At 52.1% G+C, this 12,932-nt stretch overlaps 4 protein-coding genes across 7 annotated transcripts; 1 reads left to right on the top strand and 3 right to left on the bottom strand.

The window, feature by feature from the left end:
- Positions 1–9: 9 nt before the first annotated feature.
- On the bottom strand, positions 10–1,790 carry nat9 (N-acetyltransferase 9 (GCN5-related, putative)). Its single transcript, XM_057042233.1, has 6 exons — positions 1,588–1,790; positions 1,155–1,264; positions 909–1,049; positions 750–809; positions 579–673; positions 10–504 (listed from the first exon to the last, which is right to left on the bottom strand). The coding sequence occupies exons 1-6, from the start codon at positions 1,662–1,664 to the stop codon at positions 355–357; spliced, it is 633 nt and encodes a 210-aa protein (XP_056898213.1). The 5' UTR covers positions 1,665–1,790; the 3' UTR covers positions 10–354.
- A 248-nt stretch (positions 1,791–2,038) lies between these two features.
- syt15 (synaptotagmin XV) lies at positions 2,039–4,098 on the bottom strand. 3 transcript variants are annotated; one of them, XM_057042101.1, is made up of 7 exons: positions 3,980–4,098; positions 3,719–3,914; positions 3,486–3,619; positions 3,105–3,397; positions 2,877–3,044; positions 2,446–2,806; positions 2,039–2,251 (listed from the first exon to the last, which is right to left on the bottom strand). In XM_057042101.1, the coding sequence occupies exons 1-7, from the start codon at positions 3,984–3,986 to the stop codon at positions 2,112–2,114; spliced, it is 1,299 nt and encodes a 432-aa protein (XP_056898081.1). In that variant the 5' UTR covers positions 3,987–4,098; the 3' UTR covers positions 2,039–2,111. The 3 variants fall into 3 exon arrangements, with proteins under 3 accessions (XP_056898081.1, XP_056898089.1, XP_056898071.1); XM_057042109.1 differs by lacking the exon at positions 3,980–4,098 and having other exon boundaries at positions 2,446–2,628; positions 2,698–2,806; positions 3,719–3,973; XM_057042091.1 differs by lacking the exon at positions 3,980–4,098 and having other exon boundaries at positions 3,719–3,973.
- Positions 4,099–4,184: 86 nt separating this feature from the next.
- Positions 4,185–10,504, top strand: zgc:112285 (uncharacterized protein LOC561476 homolog). Of its 2 annotated transcripts, XM_057042177.1 has the most exons (7): positions 4,818–4,955; positions 5,506–8,539; positions 8,621–8,730; positions 9,402–9,496; positions 9,590–9,870; positions 9,962–10,125; positions 10,195–10,504. In XM_057042177.1, the coding sequence occupies exons 2-7, from the start codon at positions 8,404–8,406 to the stop codon at positions 10,372–10,374; spliced, it is 966 nt and encodes a 321-aa protein (XP_056898157.1). In that variant the 5' UTR covers positions 4,818–4,955; positions 5,506–8,403; the 3' UTR covers positions 10,375–10,504. The 2 variants fall into 2 exon arrangements, with proteins under 2 accessions (XP_056898146.1, XP_056898157.1); XM_057042166.1 differs by lacking the exons at positions 8,621–8,730; positions 9,402–9,496; positions 9,590–9,870; positions 9,962–10,125; positions 10,195–10,504 and having other exon boundaries at positions 4,185–4,955; positions 5,506–8,388.
- Positions 10,502–12,607, bottom strand: timm23a (translocase of inner mitochondrial membrane 23 homolog a (yeast)). Its single transcript, XM_057042222.1, has 7 exons — positions 12,222–12,607; positions 11,988–12,046; positions 11,823–11,916; positions 11,611–11,695; positions 11,468–11,526; positions 11,259–11,369; positions 10,502–11,152 (listed from the first exon to the last, which is right to left on the bottom strand). The coding sequence occupies exons 1-7, from the start codon at positions 12,325–12,327 to the stop codon at positions 11,031–11,033; spliced, it is 636 nt and encodes a 211-aa protein (XP_056898202.1). The 5' UTR covers positions 12,328–12,607; the 3' UTR covers positions 10,502–11,030.
- Between the last annotated feature and the right edge of the window lie 325 nt (positions 12,608–12,932).

Below are 12,932 nucleotides of genomic sequence, written 5' to 3'. Positions count from 1 at the left end.
ACGCACTAAAAGGTTACAAAACCACATTGGCGGTCGATTTTATTAAATAAAGCTCCTGCATTGATTGGATTTGGCTGCCCGGTGAGAAAACGAGCAACGCGGGAGACTAATGCAGCAATTACGGGCAATTTGAGACGCATCCTTGTTGCTGGATTCATACTTAATGTCCAACTGGATCAGACATCTAAAAAGACAGGCTGCACGTGTCCAGTTGTCCATAACCACTGTCAATGTTGGGCTTTAGAAACAGAAGAGGTCAAAGGCATCCAAACCTGAAAATGGTTCTGATGTCGGGGTGTTTCTCTGATCCACGCTTGATTTTGGACCCCAGAAGTCAGTAAAGTCCGAGAGGCTTCACTCTGAACACAGCGGCTGCCTGCTGCTGCGCGTCTGTCTGTAGTCGCTCTCCTTCACAACGCAGCCGTCGTCCCGCAGCCTCGTGGTAAAACTCTCGTCCGCCGCCAGCTCCAGCGTCACTTCTTTGAACACCTGACACACTGACACCTGTCACACACACACGGACGAGGTCCTGTTTGGCGCCTACATCGGCCACGATCGCGGACGTGTGACAGTCGTACCTCCTGGAACCGGAGTTTCTTGAACATGGTGATGCTGATCTCGTTGTTCAGGCCAATTTTCACTTGGAACTTTTTGACGCCGAGTTTGTTGACTCCTAACAGAAGGAAACCGTGATAAAACACCGGCTTTAAGCTGAGCATTACAACAACAACAACAACAACAATCGTTACCATACAACATCATCATGCGTGCCACTTCTTTCCCGATGCCTTTGCCTCTGTAGCTGGGCTCTGAGTGTGTAAAAGAAACTTCAAGAAATCAGAACCAGTTCCCTGAACTTTAGAGTTCAAGTAGAGGAGTGGAGTTGCCATGGAAACAGCGATCATGACCTGCGATCATGATCTCCAGCTCAGCCAAGGACGGCTCTGTGGGGTCGGTCAGGAAGATGTTCACGTCTCCCACCATGCACTGGTCCTCGTCTACGCTGGCGTCGGCCCACCGCTGCTTATCCAAGATGATGAAGGTGCACTCTAAAACATATTTTACACACGTCTGGTGGTGTTAGAGAATAAATATACAGAAGCAACGTGGACTGAGGGAGCTGTTGGACCATGAAGGGAACAGGTGAGGCTCACTGTCGTCGTCCTGTCTCCAGCTCTGCTGCATCAGGTACTCCTGCTCCAGCGTCAGCGGCTCCGACGCTGTCAGCTGCTGCAGCTCGGGACTCTTCATCCACTCATGATACCTGCAAAAACAGGGAAAAGCCCAGACAAAGGCCGTGCGTTTTACACCTTTGCAGTGCATTCAACCCACCTCCAGCAGGTTTGTTCTTAGCGGTACAAACTCCCAAGTTAGAACTGTATATGTTATATTCTTAATCGCTGGAACCCATTTCTATCCAGGATTAATCCTGCCTTTATTTTCTTGTCTCAGCCCCTTTGTCATACTTCACTTCAATAAAGTCAGCCTCTAAGTCACTCAGTTTTTGTCAGTTGCCCTAAAATAAAGGGCACTTTATTATTCCTGGCAATGAATAATAATCGACAGACTGATTCTGTCAGCTGTTACCTGGGAACGTGGTTTTTGTTGTAAGGAACCAATACGACTTTTTGTCCCTCCAGCAACGTGTTCTCGTTTATCTTCATGACGAAAATGGGGTATTAAATCTCAAATAAACGTTAAAAAATAAAAAGATTCCACATGACTTGTCCATATCTGAGATCTACTTCCTGTTTTACACTCGCGGCTCTAAATTACTGCAGCGCGGACTCACAGGGCGGCGCGCGTCGCCCCCTGCTGGTCAGTCACCGGAATAACGTCTGATCAATAAAAATGAAATACGATCAATAAAAGTTTTAACTACACAAATTAATCGTAAAAAATTTGTGAATGTTCAGAAAACATTGACTGTTAGAAGTGACAGTTAATCAGTTGATTTGAATAAAGGCTAATGATGAAAAGGTTACATATTAGAACACGTGGTAAAATATACTCAAACACAATAATCTTACAAAACACAGAACGTCACGCATGTAATTGTAAATGTATTATTTCAAACTGTGCACATGTACTACAAGCATTGCGTCACGATCTTATGAGGCCCTTCCCAGTCCATGCCACCGTTTGATGGCGTCCTGTGGCGAGCTGACCATGTCCATCCAGTGCTGTAGCTGTGGGCCCCTGGCGTACATGAAGGGGCCCAACACCAGCATGCCCAGTATCGGTGGAGGTTCTGGGAGGAACAATGCCAAAAAAAAGGTTACATTCCTCTCTTTTAGCAGCCAAAATGAACCACCAAACTGTTGCTTTTAGCTTGTCGCCGAGCTTCTCTCCATGATAGTTAAAACTGCCTCTCAGTTTTGATGATAAATGGATGATACCAACGGGGTTCATTCCATAAAAAATCTAATGAAATAAGTGTTGCACCTGAGTGGACGCTGCTGGGCTGCTGCAGCTCAACCCTCAGACAGGCCTCCTCCAGGTGCTGCGGGCGCAGTTTGAAGGTCGTCCTGTGGCTGAACGACGGCTCGCCTTCACCTTTCACCACACAGCTGCGTTTGCTCTTCACCACCTGAGAGTGGATCTGCAGGCTCACCTGGACGCACACACCTGCCCAACACACACGCCCTATATTATAGCTATCATAGCGATGGCGGAGACGGCGGAGGGTCGACATGCCTGCGCCTGGGAGCAGCTGCAGGCCTCGGGCCCTCAGCACCACCACGGAGAGACGCTGCAGAGCTGGACTGTAGCATAACGATATCTGCACGTCCCCCAGGTCTGAACGCTGGGCGAGATCACAGGTGTTGAAATGGCTTCTGACCAGGTGGAAACATCAGCAGGGCTCCTGTGGGTACCTGTGTGTCCCCTTCTGTCTCCAGGTCCCTCCAGAGCACCCGGCCGGCCTGACCCAGCTCTCCCTCCAAAGGAAACAGGATCCGGCCGACAGCGCGTCGTCTCCCGTCCTGCTCCGTGCTCAGCACGCACACGCTCAGGGTGCTACGAGGCACGCGCACGGCCGACACCTGCCAGGAACCAGTGCCGATAAACACAAGAGTTCTTTAGAACCTTCCTGCAAAGCTCACCTGGAAGATGAACAAGTTGTTGAACTCCGGGTCGGGCCCCGTGCCCCGGGCCTTGGCCTGGCGTGACCTCCGGTCATCAGGGAGGAGCCGGAGCTCCACCAGCGTCGCGTTGCCATGGAAGCGGGGAGGGAGGTTGCTCAGGCGGAGCAGGGACACCACGAGCTGCTCGGAGCTGTGGCGGTACTCGACGGAGAAGCAGAGGCGGGGGGCCATGCCCGGCGGTGGCGCCATCACCTCGTTCAGGGGGGGGTCAGAGTACAGGCCGGCCAACACCGTCCCCACTGGGTACCACCCTGATCAGAACAGGGTTGTTCCTTAGCAACGCTGGTTTAAATGTGAGGCCAGTGCAGTGGAAGCGTCAGAAGAAGCACAACAACCTACGGCTTACTGAGAGCGAGCCCCGGGGGGCCAGGAGGTCCTTCTGGGCCTCCATCTTTCTCTCCTCCCCTTCGGTCCGGCTCCACTCAGGTTGTGTTGGGCAGCGAGGAGGCAGCTGGAACGGGATCTCTCTGGGCCTGTCACACAGGTCGCCGGATCACTCGTTATTCCCCGTCTCATTTCAACGTGCTTTTGAAGCAATTTGACCCCTGCATTGGTTTGTTTGTGATACTAACGTGGCCCAGGAGTTCTGAGACACCGGAATAACCGGAGCAGAAGGTCCCGGGGCTGAAGGCCGTGTGGAGGGCAGCTCCTCGTACTGACTCTGACACTTCTGCTGCTGCTGCTTCCACAGGCGGTACACGGCCAGGCCCAGCAGCAGCAGGACCAGGAGACCCGCAGACAGTCCTGCAGCCAACAGAACCGCCTGGTCTGGACCAGCAAACATGTTACCAGCAGGAGCATCAGCAGATGTTCAGTGTTGGTTCATTGCCTACCTGTCATCTCTTCAGCCGACGCAGCAACAGAACTGGGTCTCCTCTCGATCCTTGTTGGGTTTTACTGGGCTGACCCAGCTGCAGCAGCCCAGCAGCACAGCTGCCTCATTCCCACCTCCACGTGCCGTTATCTTGCATTTGGGTTGTTGGCGTGAACTCGGGCTTTAAAGGGGCAGAGCGGTAAATGTGGAGACGCACAGCGGCGTGAACGTACCACCTGGGCTGACTACCCAGTACGACCCAGGACCCACGACCCATGACCCAGGACCCACGACCCACGACCCACAACCCAGGACCCAGGACCCAGGACCCAGGACCCAGGACCCAGGACCCACAACCCATGAGCCACGACCCACGACCCACAACCCACGACCCACAACCCACGACCCACGACCCACGACCCACGACCCACGACCCACAACCCATGAGCCACGACCCATGAGCCATGACCCATGACGCGGAGCAGCAGCACATATTGAGGACACGTTAGCGTCCTGATATACAGATCTGGTTACGCAGGTCTAGTTAAAGCGATGCTGACTCGGCTTATTTCTGTCCTCCATGTCTTTAAAAAGCCTGATCCTTTTCCTCAAGTGTAAGTATATTATGACTTGACACCAATCTGATCTCAACTCAGAATCAAAATGGAAATTCAGCTCAGCCGCCCACTGACACACACACGCACGCGCACACACACCTTACAGAGATTGGATGGAGGCTAATGAGATGACAGCTAATCCCCTGAGCTAAAGGGAAGTGCTTTTTCATACGTTTCCCCTCAGACACCCCCAACATCCACCAGGACAGCTCTTTGTCTTCACACAGATGTCCAGTTTAGGGGACGTCCAGGTAAGAGAGAGGAGCAAGTCAAAGACAAAACCACAGCGGAGCCAAAGAGACGTGAGGGAGGAGGAGGAGGAGGAAGAGGAGGCTGTTGTGTGGGAGGCCAGCAGGGGACACGAGGGAGGACTCACAGGTAAGATGAGGTTTAATCTCAAACGTTTGCTTCAGATTTACTAATGTTCCCACTTCAAGGTCGAGTTGGAACCAAAATGTTTCAAATTCAAGAAGATCACACACACACACACACACACACATGCACACACACACACACACACACACACACACACACACACACACACACACACACACACACTATGTTTGTCTTTATTGTTTGATTGTTGGTTCTTTTGTCCACTCAACCAAAGCCCAAATGAACGCTCTCTTAATCTCAATGATTAATCTGCGCCGCCTTAACAATCAAATAATCTGGATGCTGTAATCCCGTTAGGCTAATCTGGAAATTCCCCTCGATGTGCGTGCATGTGCGGGTGTGTGCTGGCCGGGTTGGGTGCCGGTCAGCGGGGGACGGGTTGATGCACGCCGTGCCTGTGACAGCTTGGTTCTGGCGGTGGAGGACACGGGGACACGGTTCTGTGGCTTTGGATCCGGGCTGTGCGAAGGCCCGGTCGAGGTCTCGCGTGTCACCGACGGGTGTCAGGATAAACCACGCGTCTTTCTTTCAGGGCCGCGCTGTTGCCATGGCGAGACGTCCTCTGTCGGAGAGTTACCAGTCCGTGTGCTCGGGCTCCAGTGACGTGGGGACGGTGGGTGTGGAGGACGAGGACGACGGCGCGCCCATCTTCTCCCTCTCCCGCAGCTCCATGGATGTGGTGATGGCCGCCGGGCCGCCACACAAGAGGGACCCGGCGTGGACCACGACGGACCTGAGACGCAGCTCCAGCACCAACACGCACCCCGAGAGCCACTTGGTGGCGCTCAAGCAGCTGCCCCCCCACATGTGGCAGCACGTGAACGTCACCAACAGCCACCACGTGCCCCCGACGGCCCAAACTCTAGACGTGAACACCTCGCCGGTCCTCAGCGAGCGTTGGATCGCCAACGTGCACCGGTGGAGCCAAGGTAGCAGCAGCACGCACAGCCGCAGCAGCACGCCGGACACCGTTGTGGGGCGCGACGGGACGCCGCACCGCTGCGGCCTCCCCCAGGAGAGCCCGTTTTCTGCTGCTGCCCACTCCCTGGTGTCCAGTCCCATGTCTCCCTCCACCAAACCTCCGTCCCCCCCTTCCCCCCTGCAGACGCCTAATTTACTTCCTGAAGTTCTGTTAACTTCTTCACCAGTAATTCTGAGCCCGGGTCAACAGAAGGACTTTTCTTCACCTGCGTCTTCACCACCGGTGTCTCCCCATCAGGCTTCCACGCCCCCCCCACCGATGTCCAACTCCCCCAGTCTCCTTCAGCTCACCAGCACAGAGGACGACGGCTTCCTGGACAATAATAATCTAGAGTCTTTTACCTTCCCTTCCCCTATTCTGTCCTCGACCAGCTTAGCAGATGCATCGGACAGCAGAAGCCTCGCTGATGCTGCAGCGCCGCACCGTCCCGAAAGCTCCGAGATCGTGGAAAGTGCTGGAAAAGTGCTGGAAAACTGCTGGAAAACTCCGGTGATTTGATGCCGAATTCTCCGGCGAACAAGAACGAATCGTTCCCCTCCGACAGCTACGGTGAGCTAGCGTGGGAACCAGCGCGAAGCTGTTGGATGACCCAAAGTTCTAGAGCCCCCCTGGTTTGTTCTGTGAGTGACTCCCAGTTGAGAAAGTGGTGCAGATGCGACATGAGCACCAAAGAGAGCATCTCAAAGGCTCCCAAGGGTGACGAGTTTAGAGAAGAAGGCACCATGACCTCACAGCCACACCTGGTGGACGTGGCGGTGCAGACCATGACTCCTGCTGGGTCATTGTGGGGGCTCAGGAAGATCATGTCCACCTCCAACATGGGGTCGCACTCCCTTTTGGGTTCACCGCCTGGATCAAGGCTCAACCTGAAGTCCTCAGTGGGTTCAAATTCGAATCTGGTGTCTCCGTCCTCGAGCATGTTCCCCATCAGCAGCGAAGAGGAGGAGGAGGAGAAACATGAAGAAGAGCAGACGGAGGAAACTTTACACCATCCAGACAGGAGGAGGTCCTGCCTGAAGAACCAGGGCGAGGAGAAGGAGGACGTGAGGAGAGGCAGCATGAAGCAGGTGCAGTGGGACGAGGACGGGATGACGTGGGACATTCACGGAGCATCTCCAGACCCACAAGATCTGAGCACCGCGATCCAGAAACATTTGGAGGTCCTGAGTAGCAACCAAACGGTAAAACGGGCCTCAACGAAGAAAAAGGCACCAACGCCTCCAGCTAAATCAAACGTGGTCGAATCCCCTGACCACAAAAATCCCTCCGGTGTGAATAGAGAAGCAGCTGAGCCCAAAGGTGAGCAGAGCCCAGACGGAGGAAGGAAAATGGACAAAGGGGGCGGAGCTAAGGAGGAAGGAGAACCAGAAACTGATCCCAGATTAAGCAGATCGGAGTCAGACGCCAGGACGGAGGAGCCGGAGGGCAGCAGTCCTCCGGGGTCACCCTCACAGGGGAGCACGCAGAACCGCAAGAGGAGCGTGATCCGGTCCCTGAGGAGGCCCAGGTGGTGTTTAGGCTCCAGGAAGCTCGATGACTGAACAGTTCCGATCTGGGGAGCATCTCAAGAACCTCCTGAAAACAAACATTTAGTGAGGGGAGGAACATTTAGGCCCCGGCTGCTCCCCGCAGGTCAGCGTAGATGCCCACACGTCTGCATTCATTCATTAAACTTGTATTTTGAAGATGTTTTAGCTCTTATAAAACCTGCGTGTTTGTCTTGCTGCAGCAGATACGTTCACACAGCAAATAAAAGACTGATGAGTGACATTCTGTGGCACCACAAAAGTCTCAGGTGTTGACAGGCTGGCAGCAAACATGTTGTGAGCGGCAGGTAACCTTGATGAACCACGGCTGCGAGGTTTGGACCATTCCGGCGCTGCCATTCAGATGAGCGGGCACATTCCCTCTCATTCACAGCCGACATAAAGCTGCGCTCACTAGTGGCTTCCACCGCGGCTCCTGTTGTGTGTCCACACCTGAGGAGGGCAGGCGGGACGTTCCCTCACACTTTAGTGGATCTGGTCTCAGATCTTAGACGCTGAGACGTCCCACTCTGGATTGAAAAGGCGTCCCGTTGTGGTGCGACAGCATCGGGGGAAACTGCCCAAAGTGTAACAGTCTTCTGTGTGGCCCAGGCATCATGTGACCTGTTGTTTGTGTCCAGGTCTGTTTTCTCTTTGTCCCGTGTGCATATTGGTGCACTATGAGCATGCTATATGTACTATATATGAAAATGCTGATGGGACGCCCCAAAACCCCCCTTTTTTAACAGTATCAGTGGAAACTGGCAGCTACAGGAGAACAATCCAGCGCTCGGCCTTTGTTGTGCCGCCGCTCTTTGTCCCCGGAGGTGTGTGTTCTGTATGTGCACCTGTGTATGTACATCTGCGCGTGCTGGTATAAATAGCACGGGCTGCACGTTTGCTGGCGAATCTGCGTAAGACGATGGCTGTGCCCGGACCTCCGCCGCTCATCTCTCTGTCGCTGCTGCTGCTGCTGCTCTTGAGCAAGGCATCCCCGCCTGCAGCTGCGTACACGCTCACGCCCGGGCGCCAACCTCAGCACAAGCTGCTCCACCTGGGTGAGGAAGCACACAGAGACACACAGCAACGCTGAGATATCAGCTGTGCTGACAGCTCTTCTGGGCTTTTTCTGCTCCCAGATTGGCCCACGGATTGTGGGATGGCTCACTTCAAGCCCAACATGGCGGAGAGGATTGTGTCTGGGAACGAGGCCAGACCGCACTCCTGGCCATGGCAGGTGTCTCTGCAGGTAAATCCGTCGGTCGGGTTTTAGGAGAACTCTCTAAAGAGCTCTCTGATGTTCAGGATATCTGGAGCTGACTGGATTTAAAGCAGTTTCAGACATCAAAACGGGTATGAAGTCATTCAGGAGATGGCGGATAATCAGATAAGGAGGATGAGGTTTGTTTAAACGCGCAGTTTCTTCTTAAAACCAGAATCCTCGTGCAGTTTTAAAGACATCGTGACGCTTTCGGAAAATAGCAGATGCGGTTTGGCGCCATCTAGTGGTGGCAATGAGGAAGTTACAATTTAAAAACTTATTAACTTGAAAGGTGTGCTCAGGTAAATGATAAAAACACTGAACCTTCCTTAGCGAGAAATGTATGTTTCCCCTTTGTGGATGTTGCACATTATCATAATACCTCATTTATGTACTGGCAGCTACGTCAGGCATCAGGTAAAAACCATCTGAACAATTACAAGATGCTTTTCTCTTGGCTCCGTTACATGGAACAACATGCAAAATTTAATCTATATTAATTGTGGTTGACTAAATAAGGTAAACTGCAGCTATCCATATATATATATAAAGTAACTGCACATTTGAAATTACAAATGTATGTTTGAATGAATCCTTTAATAGCTAAAGTGTGTAATATAAATGGGGGGTTGGTAAAGGTCTGCAGTTCTCTGCCGCAGGTTCGTCCCAGGGGCAGCAAACATTTCATTCATGTCTGTGGTGGAACGCTGATCCACAAGAACTGGGTCCTCACGGCTGCTCACTGTTTCCAGAAGTAAGAAAACTCTTCCCCCGGCTCAGATGATCAAAGGCTTTCAAAGGAAAACCCCAAAAAAGAGCCACACCGTACTGAGCTTGTATGTTTCAGAGGCAAAGCAGAGGATGCTGGGAGCTGGAGGATCGTCCTGGGGAAGCATCAGCTGAAGCGTTCCGAGTCAGTGGAGAGGATTTTCCCGGTGAAGCGGATCTACAGACACGAGAGCTTCCGATATCCCACCCACAGCGAGCTGGACTACGACATCGCGCTGGTGAAAGCGGCGACAGACATCAACCCTTCCAACTTCATCCGCTACGCCTGCCTGCCGCGCAAGCAGACCGGCCTGAGCCCGGGGCACTACTGCTGGGTCACCGGCTGGGGCGTCACCCGGGGTGAGGGGTCGAAGGGAGGAGGCACGAAGACCTTCGGCTCCATTACGATGCCAGGGAGGAGGATCGGGGATAAAAACTCTCTGTGTTTCAGGTGGGAAGGAGAACGTGTCTCTGGCAGAAGCACTTAATCAAGCACAGCTGCCCATCATCGACTTCAAGACCTGCCGGCAGAAGAAGTTCTGGGGCGACCGCGTGCGCGACACCATGATCTGCGCCGGCTTCAGAGACAAGGAGGATCCGCCGGCCGCCTGCCAGGTGAGAGGGCGACGGAGAACGTGTGCCGTGTGGGGTTCTGATGGGCTAACGAGCGTGTCGCCGTCTCAGGGCGACTCCGGCGGCCCCCTGCTGTGCCAGCTGGGGCGGGACCGCTGGGAGGTGCACGGCGTGGTGAGCTTCGGCCCCATCGGCTGCACTGTGGAGAACAAGCCCAGCGTCTTCACCCGCACCGCCGCCTACGTCCCCTGGATCGAGGCCACGCGGATCAGGGATTTCTTCCTGCACTGATCGGGAGGCTCCGTTTGCGGTCTGTTGCCATGGAGACGGCGCTTCCCAACGCTCCGTATTTACAGGATGTGCTGTGCATAGTTGGCAACGCTGATTTGTGCAATAAAACTGGCTGAAGATAAGAAGATAATTTGAAGTGAGCGGTTATTTATTTGCGTTCGGGACATAAACGACACGTGTGTTTACAGCGATTTCTTCATTCACGCACAGAAAAACAGCTTCAATAAATAAATGTAAGGCTCGGTGCTGGGACGGCGCGGGTGCAAATCTCTTTGCTCTTGAACCTTTTTTCTGAGCCCAACAATGGGACTGCCGAAGCCACATGAAATGGGTTTATTGATTTTTGCTCCAAACAAATATAGAACAAATTAAAAATATATAAAATCCTGTGAGAGGTTCCTGGTAACTGCGAAGGAACGGCTCAGAGGATCAGAGAAGAGAGGGATTGTGGGATGTTTACAGGTGGATTACCAGTTCAGGATTATTTGCTGCTTCTTTTTCAAGGTCAGATGCAGGAAAAGGGACCAAACTGGGCTCAACTAGCATTTCCCTCAGAAGGGACAATGTCTTTGAGTCTAAATCCCACTTTAACTTGTGATTAAAGGCCGCGTCCTCCTCAATGATTTGGCCCTGAAGTTGATGCGTGTTGGGCGACGTTAGTAGAGCCTGGGGGCCGACGATGACGAGCCCGTGATGTGCTCCCAGTTGTTGTAGAGAGCGTAGGCACCAGACAGGGCGAAGCCAAGCAGACCTCCTCGGGCAACACCCTTCAAACCGCCTGCAAACACAGCGGGGAAACAGTGGAAATATCGAAAAAAGATCACGATCAAGAGCACGTGGAGGTTCAGCATAAACTGCTGAGTACAACTACGATAGAAACCCACCGGCTGACTTGAAGACCATCCCAGTAAGCGTCCCGGCGGCCACCGTGTTGATGTCGTCTTCCGCCCCTCTGGCCTTCTCTATCGCCACACCAAAAGCACTATAAAGTAAGGCTGCAACGGGAAAACCGGGACACATTAAAGTCAACCGATGGGACCGATCATCCAGAGGATTCCCTTTAAATAAAAGGTGTTTGGCTACGTGATCGTACCAACAGAGCCCAGAGAGTTGGCCCACGAGGCACCTTGTCTCGTCACCATGTTAATAATCCTGTCAACACAAAACAGACTTTTGTGAAGAAAAAGTACTACGAGACGTTATTCTGCTAAGATCAAGTCCAACTGTCACACTCACTGGACGTTACGAGGTTTGGACCATGCCATGTCTCTAGTCTCCTTCAGACCCATCCTGAGGCCATTTAAAGCTCCAAGTGTTGCTCCTGCAACCAAAACAGCCAGAAAGGTTAAACTTTACAGTCCCACAGCCTCTCTCTCTGATCCATGTGGACACAGAGAGAGAGACATGTCTCTTTTTGACGGATGTGATGAGACACTTTGACATCTAACCGGTCATGCAGGATCCTCCGATGGTGAAGAAAGCCAATTCAAAGCGTCCTCTTGTCTTATTAGCACCCGTTGGTAAAATGAATTCATCTGTGTCCTAAACACACCGGGACACGTTAGAATGAAGCGCAAACGTTCATCTTAAATATCAATTTAGCTGTGACCTACCTGGACCAAGTACCGAGGGTCGACGTTAAGATAGGGGGACAGGGGGCTCATTCCGCTTACTGAAACATTACATGTCGGTTATATTGTGCCGAAATCGACGTTTCCATTTGGATCATACGGACATGAAAGCAACTTTAATACGCGTGGTTTTTAAGATAGCTATAGTATGTTAGCAGCTATAGCATGCTAGCAACTATAGCATGTTAGCAACCAAAGGCAGCAGATCTTACTTACAGGGAACACCGGCGAGCTCCGCATTGGAATATTCAGGCGCACCACTTCCAAACAGACTCCCGAGGCTGGCTTTGAAGCCGCCCGATCCTTGTGAGTTGTTGTCCATGTCCGTAGGTATCCGTGCGGTCACCTGGCCGACGCTAAAGCCGGGGGAGCTGCGTGCTAGCTTAGATGCTATTCGAGTCACGACAAGTCAACGCGACGCTGCGGATTCACTGACAGGAATAGAACTTTTCCCGACAATATATATGTTGTACCTTCGCCCTGATTTCTTTTTTCACTAACCGTGAAAACATCTAATTTTTATATCAGTTCACTGAGCTCGCATCCTTGTAAACATTGACCTCCAACAACACGCTTTGCCGTAAATTGTAGCCGCTGTCGTGCCGTTTTTACGTCACGTTGTTGACGTAATCATCTATCTTACCTAACCTATCTCACCTTGTTGGAAAATTAAAATGAAGCCCATTTCTGATTACTGTAATGGAATACTTAATTATTCGTTTGATTTATTTTTACTTTATACTTTTTTTTTTACTTTTTAATTTTACAAATTACACTTTAAATACAGTCTTTTTTATAATTGTCCTTGCAATGTGCTCGTGCCTCCCGTTTAATGTGTCATTTTAATCTCCAATCTGATATAATTATAATAAAACTGCAGTACTGCAGTTCTCCGCGCGTGGCGCAAGGGGGCGACATCGAGCTCCC

Source organism: Takifugu flavidus, chromosome 1 (genome assembly GCF_003711565.1).
Source record: "Takifugu flavidus isolate HTHZ2018 chromosome 1, ASM371156v2, whole genome shotgun sequence".
NCBI lineage: Eukaryota > Metazoa > Chordata > Actinopteri > Tetraodontiformes > Tetraodontidae > Takifugu > Takifugu flavidus.
The sequence above is the reverse complement of the archived record's forward strand: the minus strand, read 5'-3'. Positions and strand labels throughout refer to the sequence as shown.